The sequence below is a fragment of the Populus euphratica genome, unplaced genomic scaffold (assembly GCF_000495115.2).
Source record: "Populus euphratica unplaced genomic scaffold, PopEup_1.0 scaffold4.1, whole genome shotgun sequence".
Taxonomy (NCBI): domain Eukaryota; kingdom Viridiplantae; phylum Streptophyta; class Magnoliopsida; order Malpighiales; family Salicaceae; genus Populus; species Populus euphratica.
The window spans coordinates 1,192,860-1,208,171 of NW_011499859.1; the positions used below are offsets into that span (position 1 = coordinate 1,192,860).

A 15,312-nucleotide genomic window follows, 5' to 3' on the forward strand; every position below is an offset into this window, starting at 1 on the left:
TCAATATATTATCTTCTTATTTTTTTAAAACCAAACTTAATCATTCGAGTTATCTTTGAGTTATCTTTGAGATGACTCGTATGATTTAAAATATTATAATCGAGTTATCTTTGAAATAACTTGTATAATTTAAGGGTTAAACAAAAAGTCAATTAAATCAAGATATTTCAGGGTTAGTCCATTAGACTAAAACTTATTAACAATGTCTAATAATTCTTAATGGATTGAACATTTTTAGGTTAGCTTAGCACAGCAATGTAAACTAGCACATACTATATTCATAGTGATTCATATAAACGGTGAAGGCAGCAGCAACAAATTGTCACCTATGATATACAACTACAGTGGTCTTTTTGTTATATGCTTTTATAGCGTGTGGAATCGAACAAAAATATTGCTCCCCTATTTTCTGCTACACATGCACAGCTACAATGAAATACAACTACAGTGGTCTTTTTGTTATATGCTTTTATAGCGTGTGGAATCGAACAAAAATATTGCTCCCCTATTTTCTGCTACACATGCACAGCTACAATGAAAGCCAAATTCACGCACAGGAGATGGATGATTCAAATGCTGCATATCTACTTAGACCAAGCAACTGCATCAATTTCTGCTTGTGCACTCCTATATAACTCAAGTCTCTTTGCAAGGGCAGTACGGCGCTCCATAACTGCTGGATCCTCGTTCAGTAATGATGACAATTGCTTTTGCTGCAAGGATTAATTCCATAGTCAATTCCATTCATCATGGAATCATCTAAAATCAACATTGGCATCAAATTTGACCAGGAATGCATATAGATAACAGTTAAGTAATGATTTTCATTCTGACCTCCAGTTTACCCAACTCGGAGAAGAAATGGTCGAGCAGGCCTCGTTTTGCCTCACGCACTTGGCAATAAACAATGGACTTTGGAATAGAGTTACGTAGACTAGCACAGACCATATTGACATAAGACAAAACAGTAGATCCTGTTCACATATTGCCAGGAGAAATCCTAAGATCAGTAGTGAATCATGCAGAATTGATACCATAACCCACATATATATATATATATATATAACATGAAAATAGCTAAATAGGGAGGATGTACATATCATCAATATAAGAAAGTAGTTGAGTTCATTAAACTTACCAATTCGCCTAAGATATGAATCATTATATCTATCAAATATGGAATGTGTAGGGTTTCCACCCTTGTCAACATCCTGAGGAAGTTTCCGAAAGAAGTCCACTGTCAGGTAGCTACACTCCATATCGACTAGCTGAAGTGTGGCTTTCTTGCTTGCTTGCTTCATTCTCTCAAGTGACTCAATAGCAGCATCACTGACCTCTACTCTAAGAGCAGGATACTGCTTCAATTCCTGAGAAACATCAAAAGTAGTATTATCCAACAGGTTGAAAAATTAACTGAAGAGGACAAATGAAGTATGATGAAAAAACAGGTCCAATGTAATCAAAATACTCCAGAAAATGGATAAAACAAGAGCAAGATGACTGAGTTTGACTCAATCTTCTTCACGCAACATAATATTTAAGATTTTTGAATGGATTGAATCAAATGCCTACAACAAATGAGACTGATTCTCAAACAATGCCTTCAGATCACATTATCAGAACACATCCATTACAAATAGTAGATGTTTTAAAATAACGGAAAAGGTCAACTTTTGCTTGATCTCTATTAGGTGTTGCAAGCTAAGAGAAGCAGGAACTTTCATCCATGCATTCCAAGGTATTGGTCAATATTTTGTTCATTGCTTGTAAAGCACCATGTCAGGCCCTCAAGTCTTCTCTCCTTTCCTTCCCTTTCTCTCACCTTTTAAAATTCTAGTAGGTGCAAAATTCTCACACAGGACCAGACTGAGTTCAAAGCTGCATTCTTTTCCATTTTCCTAAAATGTAATGCCTTATTTCACTGACTACATAATGCTTAGTACTGATACCAAAAGGTAATTCAACTTCTAGTATGCCACCATGTATTTGGCTGCTTACATGACAAAAGCATTTAAAAGAAAAGGGAAAACTGTCATTGTACTTAACCACGCGCAGAACCATACCACAATCAATTCAGGGAATATAAGCCCCCTCTTCACATAAATATAACAAATTAAGAACCTCTTTAAACCTTGCTAACAAAGTGCACCAAAAACAAGGGCATAGAAGCAATTAGACTTGGAAATGATAGGAACTTACTATTGTCTCATTGATAGCCTTGTGAACCAGCTCCTTTAGAAGGGCATGAACCTGGATTATAAAAAAAAAATGTATCAGCTAACCAAGAACCATGCAGTGCACCGACATTCAAAACTGCACATAGAAGAGAAAAAAAGAAAAAGAAAGGACTCCTGCAGAGAGAACTAACTTTCTCCATCTATAATTTTTCCCTCCAAAAATCATGTGGGACCCTCTTCCCATCCTCTCTCTGAGAAGAGAGGACCTGCCCTAGGTGGAAGCCACATGCAGCTTCGCTCCCTCTCAACTATGTTCCCCCTCCCTCTCCTTACTTTTTGCATCCCAGCCTGGTAAGAAGAGGGAATCCAGGAGGCTGATATAGTAAACATATGGACTAGGCAACCAGTTTATTATGGAGAGAAGTGTTTTCTGAATATTCGAATCCCAATTTCACAGGTGAACCAATTCCTAGGGCCAAAAAAAATCCACTTAAGGAACCACATTCTGAAACAGATAATTTAGATCATTTGAGCTGGCAATATCCATGATTAGAATTGAGTATGAAGCCTAGAGGAACTTCAAACTGTTTCTTCCACTAAGTCTCATGCGAAATCATTAACTGTTGAGTTTTGGGGAAACACATGGCAGCTAAGTTGAATGAGCAACATCAATTCAACCAAAGCACAGATGAAATAGAATGCAGCAGAAGTAAGAAATGTAACTTCAATCATGCCGAGGGAATGTTCAATAATTTTTTGAATATCATGCATACCGCATCAACAGCTGCCTCAGCAGGACCTCGGATAGAAACTACAGAAGATTCAATGAGACGACGATATCCTTGTTCAGGAGCTATCAAGTGAGGTTGATACCCATCAGCTTCAGTGATCAATTTCCGAATGTTTTCCATTGAAAGTTGCTTGTCAAACTGTAGCCTTTTTAGAGCAGCAGGAAGCTGGTTATCGAAAACATTGTAAATTTTATCACCACCAGATCGGCTGCAAACAACAATTTAACCTTTCAAATTAAATTTCTTGAAAAGATAAGCACAGAATATTAAATGTAGCACAAAATCAAGCTGGTCAGAGGCAAGAAAAAAAAATGAAGGATGATACATACACGCCATCAAGATGCTCTTTGTATATTTGATCAAACAGGCGGCAAATCTCCATTATTGAGTACATCTTTCCCTGCACATCAAGCAAGGACAATTAGTAATCCACATATATGCACAGAAGGGAAAGAGGGATATTCACTCTTCTTGAGCTTAAAATACCTATAGGTGGTTAAAATATGTACAGTTAAATAACAGACTCACTCCAGCATCTGCAGCAATAGGCTTTCCAAGACGACTCAATTCAGATTCAAGTTCTGCAATTGTTTTGTTGACAAGGGACTGAATGCCTGGGATTTTGGACTTGATTACAACTTCCAAATGCTGCAGTATTAATCATTAATATTTAGGTTATTACAATAACACTACAAAGCTTTTCAAAATGTATGAGACTTGGACATATCTAAAGTAAAAGAGAAATGACATAAAGTTTATCACCCACCTTTGACAGCATCTTTGCTAGATGCTCTGAACCCATTCTGTGGGCAAGGTGCTTGTATTCTGGGGTGCTGGCAAAATACTCGCGCTCTCTATGCCGAGCAGCAATCATGTCAACATTCTTGTTAATATCCGCTTGTGAGCGATTCACCACACCGACCCATGGAAACTTTAGGCGATAAGATTTTCCTTCCAATATCTAAGAAGGCAAAAAATTAGCTCATGATTGTGATAGTGCTGAAGGCATGTAACATCTCTGATAGAAAAACAAGGATGCAACAAAATTGCAAAAACATGTAAAAGCAACATCAAGCAGGAAATTAGTGGATACCACAGCCACATATAAGAGATTCTGACAATTTTGAACTTTAGAGCTTCTATCATGCAGGACTCTTGTGTAATCCACAGTGACCACAATGCTTACCAAATTTTATAGCCAGTAGTTTAGGGTAAGATTGGTTTTTTAATTTTTAGGATTTCTAAAAGTGTCAAGATTATTTTTAAAAGACAGGGCTATTATATATCATTTTAATATTTAGTCTAGTTTCATAAATTTTCGATGACAGATTAGAGTGTTTGGTTAGGGTTTGAAGACAAGCATATCTAGTATCTTCCTTCATTCTCCAAGCACTGCAGCTACAGAACCTAGGTTAAGCTCACAGCATGCTGGCAGTTGCCATCAGTTGCAGCATTCAAAACCTTATACTTACTTCCCTTAATGAAACATGAAAATTTAACTTCAAATCTGCTAGTTAAATGTTGACTTGATGCCCTAGAAAACTTGCAACATATATCTTAATTTCTTTCCAACTAAACAGTTCCGAAAAAGAATCTCAACTGTAATTCCCCTTATAAATCCCCAAGTATAAAGCGACCATGAATTTCAAAAATTTACCAAGCCACAGCCCAGCAAAAAGCATACAAAATCAGAGTACCCAAATATATAGTATGTCATCCACTGAGAGAAGTGCTTCTGTCTTCATATAAAGCACTTCACAACTATAACCGAGTAGGAATTATAATTCCCAGGAGATAAGGACAAAGAGGTGAAGAGAAGAAAGTGCTCATCATATGATTTAAGGCTCTTGAACATGAGATCTATTGTTACTCGTGTAAAATTGTGCTTACAAACATTTTCTAGCCAGATACTAATGAATTCTCAGCATCTACAGGGCTTAAAAGCATACCAAGATGCATATAAGGAGCATCATTATGTCTATACAATCAAAACAAGATGCTAATCCAACTTACATCAGCTGCATCAGTGCCCTTATCCATAAGATCGATCTTTGTCAAGACTCCCAAGGTCCTCTCTCCTGAAAAACAGAACAATGTAAGAACCAGAACATCTGAGTTATATGAATGGATGTTTGTGCACTCAATGATATAAACATAGATTTTGATGTTTTGATTTGTAAGTAAAAATACTGTACAAGATTACCTGTTGGATCCACTTCACGAGAGATTTTAATAGCATCAGAGGTGGCAAGATCTTGATTGGCGGGTGAAATGGCTAAAATTATACAGTTGGGCTGCATTAAATTTTAGCAAACAAAATAGCTTGACTTTGTGAAGTTTCATTAGATCAAAATATGAAAGAACACTATGGCATAAGAAAAATGGTAGAATATAAAAAAACATGATTATGCAAATTTTCTAAGAATCATTTGCTTGCTAAGCTTCCAAGTGTTTTCATGAAAAACTTGCATCTACAAGAGTGAAGATATCCACTTTACAAAGGTATTCCAACAGGATAGAAGAAGTATAGAGGAATGAAATGTGCGTTACCTTCTCGATATAAGAGCGAACCATGTTTTCAATATCATGCACAATACTGTCTGGTTGACCCTCTGCATTTGAAAATACAGATTGGATATTCATAAACTGTTTACAATATAACCTGATAATGATGAGGTAGAGAGGGTGGAAAATAGCAGATATTTTTTTTTCACTTCATGCTAGTTGATTCTCAGAATTTCTTGAAGTAACCAGAATGTTGTGTAAACAAAAGTTGAGTTGAGTTGATATGAGAAAAAATATTTTGTGTCAGGTTTAAAATCCATATTCCGTTCATTTTCCTTCAGCTTCTAAGTAACCTGAAGAATACTGAAGAAGAAGAAAGCATGCAGATAACTGGGGAGCCAAGAGTAGAAGCACAAATGCAACTCACCGACTGCTACTTTAGTAAGCCCAGGAAGATCGATCAATGTCAAGTTCACAACTGCCAAAATCCAAAAGAGTCATGCAAATTCAAAAGTAATGAAAAAGAAGGGGGGGTTAAATGTATGTAAATGTGGTTAAATACAAATAGGAAAAAAAAATCATAAACATGAATTTGTTTCCATAAGTGAGATACAAACCAGAAGCATGAGCTACTTTAGATAAGGCTGTTTCAGACTCAAACTAGACTTACCATTAGGAGAGTAAATACTAAGATGAATTGGAACACTAGAAATTTGCTTTGTTCGGCCAGTCTCTCTATCAGTCTCATCTTGAATCTCCCTCCTCACCGCAGCTACACGCACAAATCACCATCAACAACCACAATTCAAGCAACCACCATCCAACCAACGCAATGACAACAACACGGACACAATATAATCACCAAAGATTTCCTATATCTATACATAAACAACACAGGATAGATAAAAGAAATGTACCGAAATCAGTAAATCTTTTCCTCGGGAGATGAAGGAACTCAGCGTATTCTCTACTTCCTTCATCAATCTTATGAAGCTGCAACACAAGTGGCCGACGTGTAACGATACCTACAGGCACAAACAATCACATCACTTTCTCATTCCAATTGCAGAAAAAACCCAAAATAATTCGGCAACGAAAACAAGAGACACAAGTCAATTACCGGAACCACGAGGCAAAAAATCTTTCCCTACTACACTCTCCAGCACCGATGACTTCCCAGAACTCTATAAAAAGAAAAAAAAAACTGTAAGGCAAAAAACATCTAGGTCACAAGTTTGCTAAAGTGAGAGAGAGAGAGAGAGAGAGAGAGAGAGAGATAAGGAGGATGACCTGGCCACCGACGACGGCGATGGAGGGTAAGGAGTCCCAAAGAGTAGGTAGGGCAGTAGCTTCACCGTGGTCACCAAGAGCAGTACAAGCTCTTTGAATTTTATTAACTAAAGAAATCAAGTTCTCCATGACTGAATCGGAGAGGGTGATCAGGTGAGGTCAGGGTCAGGTTCAGATCGATCAGTGTGAGCAGAGAAGAGAAGGAGAAGCGCGTTTTTAAAGAAATCAAGTTCTCCATGACTAGATTACACTGCTTTTTTTATACTCGTTTCAAAGGTGTGTTTGATCTTTGGGGCATCAAGGAAAAAATAATTGGATTTATGAATAGCATTCCTGGCTAGCTCGATTCACTATTTTGAAGTCCAGCTCGGGATGGATTTAGATTTCGGTAATTGTTTTTTTTAAATATTTTTCATTTTAAATATATTAAATAATTTTTTTATTTTTAAAAAATTATTTTTAATATTAATATATCAAAATAATCAAAAAATATAAAATAATATTAATTTAAAATAAAAATATAAAAAATTTTAAATTTTTTTAAAATACAATGTAAAACACATCTTTATATATTTGGAAGAGAATAATAGTGTTATTTTTTAAAATAATATTTTTTATTTAAAAAATTATTTTTAATATTAATATATTAAAAAAAAATTAGTACCAAAAAAAATTATTTTTTAAAAATTATTTTTATAATTTAAAAATAAATATGTTTAAAATGATTGATATTGCATTAGTAGTTTTGATTTAAAAAAAGTTTGTTTATAAATATATTAAAATTTATTTTAATTTTAAGATATCAAACAATTCAAAAAAATTAATTCAATATAAAATAATGACAAAACAACTGAACCGCAACGCAAAAGACACCCAAAGTAAAATCATTTTCAAGCCACGCATCGGAGACTCGATTCTTCCTTTTTGTGTAGACTTGAGCATGTACTTTCAGTATTGTACGAGTATTTATCTGTGATTAAATTAAAGGTCAACATACTGTTACTTGTAAACTCGTTAGAAAATTACGGCCTCCATTTGATATACCTAAGAACTCTCTTCGTCATCTTTGATTTTAACCTCCTTTGTTAAATGACAAGAATTATTTTCCTTTTTGGACACCAATAATAAGGCTTTTGGATCCTCAACGATGACGATTATGAGATTCGAGATGCTGAGATTTCTTATGGTATAATCTAAATTATTTATTGGGGTCCTTTGATGTCACACCATTTAAAAAAAAAAAATTGATTGTTTTGCATTTCGTTTTCAAAAAACATGAAATCAATAATTAATATTAAAACAATTCAAAACCAAATAAAATGGTATTAACAAATTATGACAATATCTGGTAGTTTTACCTTTTAACACTGACAAAAAAAATAATCCGAGTTTTTATTTTAATATTTTTTTAAGAGAAAAAAGGAAATGAAGCCAGATGATTGCCAAGTGTTGCATCTCAAGAATATCAAATGATATTTTGGACATAATGCTTCTCCTCCTCTCACATAAAAGTAAAATTAAAAACTAGAGGTAGAAATCCAAAATTAAAACACGGAGAGCATTTAATAATTTCTCTGTATAATTGAATCAGGAACCTGTGGTCGGAAAATTTTACCTGTGGTCGGAAAATTTTAAGTGCAGAACAAGACAGGCAGATTCAATCACCCTTCCCCTTGCAGCTTCCACTCATGATAACCGCATAAATCCAAGATTTACAAACCCGCAAACAAAAGTCACCTCTCTTGGGTCAGCAGGACATCTGTTGTTTTCATGAACAAAAGTTGCAGACTTCGTGGTTTTCTGTGATTTACCATCCTGAAGCAAATTTAATGTTATCGATGGTATGACTACAGATTGTTGCCTCCAGAAACACGAAAATGAAACAGAGAACAAGGGACACCAGATTAGAAAAGGGTTCTTCGTTAAAGAGTGAATATCGATATGTTATCTTAAAAAAAATGTCTCTATTCCACAATAGGGACAACAAATTGAACCATCTAAACAGAAGCAACCCAGCACGGCATGGCAGCTCATTCTAGGATGATATCTTCAGCAAGTTTATCAAATAAAAACTCCCGAGTGAAACTTCGAGAACCTAATACTTTGGAAGACATTACAGTACACGAGACAGTATTTAGTCTGTGATAGATACGGATATGAACTTTAGTTAGTGCTGTCAGAAGATCCATAGCCATAAGGGTTCTTGCAGGCCCAGTTCCATTGATCCCTACACATCTCATCAATACCATATTTTACCCTGCAAGATTACACATGTTGTGAGGAAAATATAGGAAATTTGACAAGATCTACTATAGATAACAATGCCAAAGCAGCTTTTATTATGCAGATATATGGCTCATTCTTAATTTTTCAGAATTTCATCCCCTCAAATACTTTTTGCCACATGGTATGCATCTTCACACTTACTTCCAATTTAATTCACGTTCTGCCTTCTCTGTAGCTGCATACACAATTTCAGCGTCACCAGGTCGCCGTGGGGCCATTACAAGGGGAATTTCCTGGCACAAGAAGAAAGAACTATCAGGAGAAATAAGTACAGGCAAATTTTTTTGAAGAACATGGTTCAAGCTATTTCCAGTTTCATCCATCCAGAGTGAAATTCAATATCTACTGAAGATTAATTTGAAACAAGGAGGGGCAAATTGAAAGGGATATCTTCTTAGGCTCCTGTCTGATTCATGTTTTCCTTCTACTATCATCGATGAAGTCTAACCTGGAAGCATCATACTCTTCCCTGCTATTACAAAGCTCTAAACATGGGCACCCCCCACAAACTAGATGTGAGTGGTTATGTCATGGGCACAAGACCAAACACCATATTAGTTCTTACTTTATGAGAAGCATATTATTCAATAAATTTCTCAATGCAAAGACACAAGCAACAACTCCATGGCAGGATCACAGTTTCTCAATACTGAAAAGCAATACAGAAACTTTAAGAAGTTAGGCAAGCAACACCAAAAAATTTCAGTACCTTTCTAGATGCCTTCTCAAATGCCGCAACCATCTCCAGAACAGATGTACCTTTTCCTGTTCCCAAGTTGTACACTTCACAACCTGTTGTGAGATGCACCAATCAGGTCCAATTTCATCAGATTTTAATGAGATGAACTCCAAGCAATGAAAACAATCAGTTTGAATGCACAACAATTCAAGAGCTACCAAATTGTGAGCTTGCAAGTTAATGCATATGAGAAAAAAATTGGGTTGCCATAAAGGAAATGGCATAAGTTCATACCTATATTAGCATCAGAGAGCTTATGCAATGCAGCAATGTGCCCATCCGCTAAATCAACAACATGAATGTAATCACGTACCTGGAAAGACATAAAAGCCATCAAGAGGACTGAATATAAGGAAAGAGTTAGCAGCAGAAGCACACCTAAGCCTAGTACCCAAAAGAGGATCAAGTTCACAACCATCCTTTGATAGTCTTGAACCAAAGAAGACAGGTTCCACAAACCAATAACTCTGGGTCCATCATGCAAAGTGGGAAACACAGTTTACAAAACCCATTTGATTGTGAGGAAGCCAGAGAGAAAAACAGCTGCATTACCAGGTTCCTAGTTACACAAAACATTCAGATGAACACAGCCCAGTATGCAGATTTACTAATGAAAAGACTCTCCTATTTTAAAATATTTTTTTAATGCTCCTTAACCTGATTATTGACACACAGTTTGAAGGTTTCTTGACAATCAACTGTGCCTGACAGGTTGAAATATTTAGAATTTGGAATGTGTAAATTAATCACAGAAATTGTGTTTGTGCTTCAAACACCAAAACAGTCGCACGAATATGTGAAAAATGTAATAAAGGCAGAATGCTGACAGTGTAAACATACCCCAGTACCGTCTTTAGTTGAATAATCAGTTCCATAAACGGTTAGATGAGGCCGCCTGCCAACAGCAATTTGCTGCACATAGGGCATGAGATTGTTTGGAATTCCACGTGGATCCTCACCAATATAACCACTTGGATGTGCACCAACTGGATTGAAGTATCTAAGTAAAATGATCTTCCATTCAGAGTCTGAACGGTAGATATCACAGCAGATCCCTTCAATGAAGAGCTGAAATATGAAGCTTGTCAGATGACAACTGCGTTCAAAGATAAAGAATCCATGCTGAATTTTTGTTAAACACCATAAGGCAGCAAGCTCAGTATGAGCCGAAGAGATTAAAGGCCATACAATTCCCTCTCCAAATATGTATTCTGGATGCATTTAATGAACATTATAAGCAAACCTTGGTTCTTCCGTATGGGCTGGCAGCAGACAAAGGAAACTCTTCTGTACATGGAACCTCCTTTGGGCAACCATAAACAGTAGCTGAAGATGAAAACACCAACTGAAAACATAGAAAAAAAAAATCAAAGATTATTCAAGCATGCCTTGACCTTTATATAGAATGTCACATATAACTACAAATCAACCTAAAGAAAATTACCTGCTTGCATGCATGGGAAGTCATAACTTCTAGCAGGGTAATTGTTCCAATGAGATTGTTGTTAAAGTAAAGCAATGGTTTCTGCACACTCTCACCATCCGCTTTCAGCCCAGCAAAGTGAATGACAGCATCAAATCTGCAGCATAAACAGTCAACCAAATTTGAGAACGAAAATTAGAAATGCAACTACAGTAACAGTGTTAAACATTATAATCTAACAGCACAAATTAATCAAAATATCAAATAACAGTCATTTCCACTATCCATGATCACAATAAAATAATACACAGCTGCAAAATCTCATATAAACAACTAAATAAAAAGGCTGATCATACTTTGTCCTGGCAAAAATTTTTTCCAGTGCTGGCTTATCCCGGAGATCAACCTGCAAATTTAATACACAAATTCAAATATCACACCATCCGTCGGCAATCATATATATATATCTATATATGTAGACACAGTGCCCAGTTGTAAGTATAAGTGGGCCCACCCAGCTACAGTCTACATTTCCGTTATGTCCCACAAAAATTATTATCAAATCTATACAAAACCTAATTGACTCAAAATCACCAATGATAATCATAATTAAACGCGTAATTAGCTAATTAATACTCAATGTAAACCACCAATTCTTTAGCAACAACAATAAAAAAAAAAAAAAGAGAAGAGAGTGACAGAAGGAACGAACCTGGTGAAAGACGAGGTTCTTAGCGAAATCACCGGCGAGTTCTTTAACTCTTTTAAGAGCAATATCAGAGGAGTTGTCGAGATTATCAACAACCACGATGCTGTAACCGCCAAGTAAAAGCTGCAGCACCGTATGGCTCCCTATGTAACCGGCACCGCCGGTAACCAAAATACTCTTCGCCATGAAAACAGTAATATCCCGAAGAAGAAGAAGAAAAAACAAGAGAGGGAGAGGATTTGTATGCTTATATAAAGGGAGGAAGTTAGCAAGGGAGAATGAAGTGCAGTATTTATGGAGGGTTACGTTATCGTGTTTATAAAAATACTTTTGAAGGAGAAAGAAGAGGAGGTGATCAGCCACGTGGTGGCGGTCGGAGTTTTGTCTGTTACAGGGATCTTTTTGTTGCAGAATGTAGTGAACTTCTTTCCCCAGCATGTATTTGTATGGTAAAAACACTCTTTTTTTTATATGAAACGAAAAATACAGTATTTGTATAGTAAAATCATAATATTTCTTTAATTAATTATATACTAATAATTTTAGCCAAATAATTAAGTACCATAATTAGAGCAAAGAGTAAAATATAAAATATAAAAATTCAAACACTTTAAAATATATAATTGAAGTAAAAATGTATATACAATTTAAATAACTTAAAAATATAATATAATTACATCCATAAAATTATTTTAATTTTTTAATTAGAAATTAACAAATTTAATATGCAATAAGCCATGTGTGTAGGATAATGGTGATAACCATGTGTGATGTGCTACTCAGCCAGTTATTTTATCTTATTTTTTTGTTACATTAATTTGTTGTTGGAGAATAAAGTGAGTTAACAAAGGTTAAGTGAGAGAATTGATATTTTATATAGTAGCGTGCTTTATGGTTATTTTTAAAATAATTTTTATTTAAAAATATATTAAAATAATATATATTTTAATTTATTTTAATATTAGTATATTAAAATGATCTAAATTTTTGAAAAAAAATAAAATATTTAAAATATTTTAAAAATATAAAAACAAATATGGGGCATTATTCCACCCATTAAGGACAAAAAACTAGGCAATATCCAAAAGAAAAATAAAAAGGAGAGGGAGAATAGAATAACTTTTTCCTTTTTCAGCACTATACACGCATGGCATAGAAAGCTCTTATATCTTTTATTAAAATTAATAAAATTATTGTTATTATTTATTTATACATATAATATTTAATTTATTTTATTAAATACAAGCATAAACTCTGATATTTGATTTTTTGATGATAAGAAAATGCCTACAACTTTCACACTTTTTTCTTATTAAAAAAAACCCAATCTGCGTAAATCAAGCTATTAATAAAACAAAAGAGCTGAGAGATGGCATGCTCTGCAGTTTCGTATATATTCTTCCACTCAGAGGACACAGAGATAGACAATATCCAAAAGAAAAATAAAAGGGAGAGGGAGAGAAGAATAACTTTCCTTTTCTTTTCTTTTGGGCCGTACAGATGTATGGCTTCCTGACTGCTGAGGAAGTTGAGAGATAATTACAAATCAATATATCCGATCTCGTGATGCTGAAAGTTATTCATATATTTTAATAAGGATATTATGAGTTTAGATTTTATATCAAAATAAAATAATTTACTAGCTTGTTCTTATCAATCTATTTTTTCAATTAAAAAAAATATATTTTCTTAACAATGTACTTCATTTGGTAAAAGTCGAGGGGAATTAGAATAAATATCCAAGAAATCAAAACTTTAATGTGGTTTTTGGGAGTTTTTTTATCATTATTTTTATTTTTTAAAGAAATAAAATATGCAAGAATCATAAAAGCAAGATTTGATAAAAAATAATTAATGGTTTTATTATTATGCTGAAAATCTATTAATAAATATAAAAAATAATACACTGGAACTTTTTTGAGAATGTTTAAAAAAATCATGCAAAAGATTCAAAAATTAAAATTAAAAAAATAAATAAAAATCATGAAGGACAGTAGAAAAGAAGTTGTTGATCATTTTATTAAAAAAAAACTATAATCTTATTCTTAAAAATGATATTTTAAAGTTATTTATTTTTATGATATCTTTATGTAACAAATTTGATAATGTTATCAAGAAATGCTATGAAGTCATAAAATATAAATGTAAATTGAATTATATCTAATAAATTGATATTTTTAATATACATATGAAAGAGCATAATGAGTTAAATAAATAAATAGAGTTTGGCAACCAGCCCATGTGGCCTTTAAGGCAAAGTTTACATGCCTGCCTTTTATCTTTTATCTTTTTTTTATTTTTTTCAATGTTGGCAACTCTAGAAAAAACAAAAGCAAACGTGGTGTTATTTGCTGTGATAGATAACGTGTTATTTGTCTGCCCAATTTTCAACTACCGGATAGATGATTAAAAAATCAAGCTTCAAATTAAGAAAAAAATATTTTTTAAATCTGATTTATTTTTTCATGCAAGATAAAAAAAAACATTTTTATAAAACTCTCATATAAAATGAAATTTGTTGATAGAACATTTTTATGAAACTCTCATATAAAATGAAATTTGTTGATACAAAACATGAGTTTTTTCATAGCTGGAATGTTACTTTTCTTTTTCGAAGCCAAGGATTAAAAATTAAATAAGATATACTTTTGCAATAAAATGAAAACTGTAAAAACTTTGAGGTTGACCACAAGTTTTTTTCACGTTTTATAATGTAAAATTTTATTTCATAAAATTAGATCACAAAATAATTAAATAAATAAAAAAACCTGATATCGTGAAAAAAGAAAGAAAGGGAAGCTTGATAATTGTTAACTATTTATTATGAACAGCAAAGCACTTAAAACACCCCTCTCCCGTCCCGTTTAGTCAATGAGATTAACATTCCCTGATGGTTCTACACAAACCTCCAGGACTCGAATATGTTCGTTTTGAGGCGACAAATAATTAAAAGGTAGCTAAAGAGATTGTCATACTTTTATTGATTTGATTTTAGATTATACTAGTTATTTCCTGCGCTACACTGCAATTTGAACCAAAAATTTCTTAAACATAAAAATATATATATACTCAAGATGTTATAATTTTTTTTAGGTATTATCATTAAACCTGATATAACGGTGTAACAAAGCAAACTTGACAACTTCCAACTCAAGTCTTTACTTAATTTAAAATTTAAATTAAATTATATGAAAGTTATATCAATATAACATTATTATCTTGATAAATTCAAAGGAAAAACCTGGAAAAAAAATTACGTGAACCCTAATGAAAACATTAAACCCCTACCCCTTTTGATAGACCTCGTTGGGTTTAGTTATTTTATTTTATTTTGTTAAATAAAAAATAAAAAAATTCACAATTAAAAAAAATATTTAAGGATTTTCATAAAA

General features: G+C 33.5%; 2 protein-coding genes across 3 annotated transcripts; both read right to left on the bottom strand.

Annotated features, from left to right (window-relative positions):
• Nucleotides 1-252: 252 nt before the first annotated feature.
• On the bottom strand, nucleotides 253-8,563 carry LOC105124251 (dynamin-related protein 5A-like). The gene is made up of 17 exons (XM_011024185.1): nucleotides 8,553-8,563; nucleotides 6,764-6,995; nucleotides 6,594-6,657; nucleotides 6,391-6,498; nucleotides 6,144-6,245; nucleotides 5,901-5,951; nucleotides 5,519-5,580; nucleotides 5,172-5,262; nucleotides 4,982-5,046; nucleotides 3,735-3,929; nucleotides 3,497-3,616; nucleotides 3,298-3,368; nucleotides 2,951-3,176; nucleotides 2,200-2,250; nucleotides 1,139-1,367; nucleotides 835-974; nucleotides 253-713 (listed from the first exon to the last, which is right to left on the bottom strand). The coding sequence occupies exons 2-17, from the start codon at nucleotides 6,890-6,892 to the stop codon at nucleotides 585-587; spliced, it is 1,833 nt and encodes a 610-aa protein (XP_011022487.1). The 5' UTR covers nucleotides 6,893-6,995; nucleotides 8,553-8,563; the 3' UTR covers nucleotides 253-584.
• On the bottom strand, nucleotides 8,529-12,382 carry LOC105124250 (UDP-glucose 4-epimerase GEPI48-like). 2 transcript variants are annotated; one of them, XM_011024184.1, is made up of 10 exons: nucleotides 11,924-12,382; nucleotides 11,568-11,617; nucleotides 11,233-11,368; nucleotides 11,032-11,133; nucleotides 10,629-10,856; nucleotides 10,023-10,101; nucleotides 9,759-9,841; nucleotides 9,191-9,282; nucleotides 8,900-9,020; nucleotides 8,529-8,811 (listed from the first exon to the last, which is right to left on the bottom strand). In XM_011024184.1, the coding sequence occupies exons 1-9, from the start codon at nucleotides 12,356-12,358 to the stop codon at nucleotides 8,927-8,929; spliced, it is 1,299 nt and encodes a 432-aa protein (XP_011022486.1). In that variant the 5' UTR covers nucleotides 12,359-12,382; the 3' UTR covers nucleotides 8,529-8,811; nucleotides 8,900-8,926. The 2 variants fall into 2 exon arrangements, with proteins under 2 accessions (XP_011022486.1, XP_011022485.1); XM_011024183.1 differs by having other exon boundaries at nucleotides 8,548-9,020.
• Nucleotides 12,383-15,312: the final 2,930 nt, after the last annotated feature.

Excerpts from the sequence above, each read along its gene's own strand:
- LOC105124251 (XM_011024185.1), bottom strand. The coding sequence starts at position 6,892 with ATGGAGAACTTGATTTCTTTAGTTAATAAAATTCAAAGAGCTTGTACT. Across the intron at positions 6,499-6,593 it reads TTTTTTGCCTCGTGGTTCCG|GTATCGTTACACGTCGGCCA; the intron begins GTAATTGACTTG and ends TTGTGCCTGTAG. Across the intron at positions 5,952-6,143 it reads TAGTATTTACTCTCCTAATG|TTGTGAACTTGACATTGATC; the intron begins GTAAGTCTAGTT and ends GGATTTTGGCAG.
- LOC105124250 (XM_011024184.1), bottom strand. The coding sequence starts at position 12,358 with ATGCTGGGGAAAGAAGTTCACTACATTCTGCAACAAAAAGATCCCTGT. Across the intron at positions 11,134-11,232 it reads CTTCCCATGCATGCAAGCAG|TTGGTGTTTTCATCTTCAGC; the intron begins GTAATTTTCTTT and ends CTATGTTTTCAG. Across the intron at positions 9,021-9,190 it reads GAACGTGAATTAAATTGGAA|GGTAAAATATGGTATTGATG; the intron begins GTAAGTGTGAAG and ends GTAATCTTGCAG.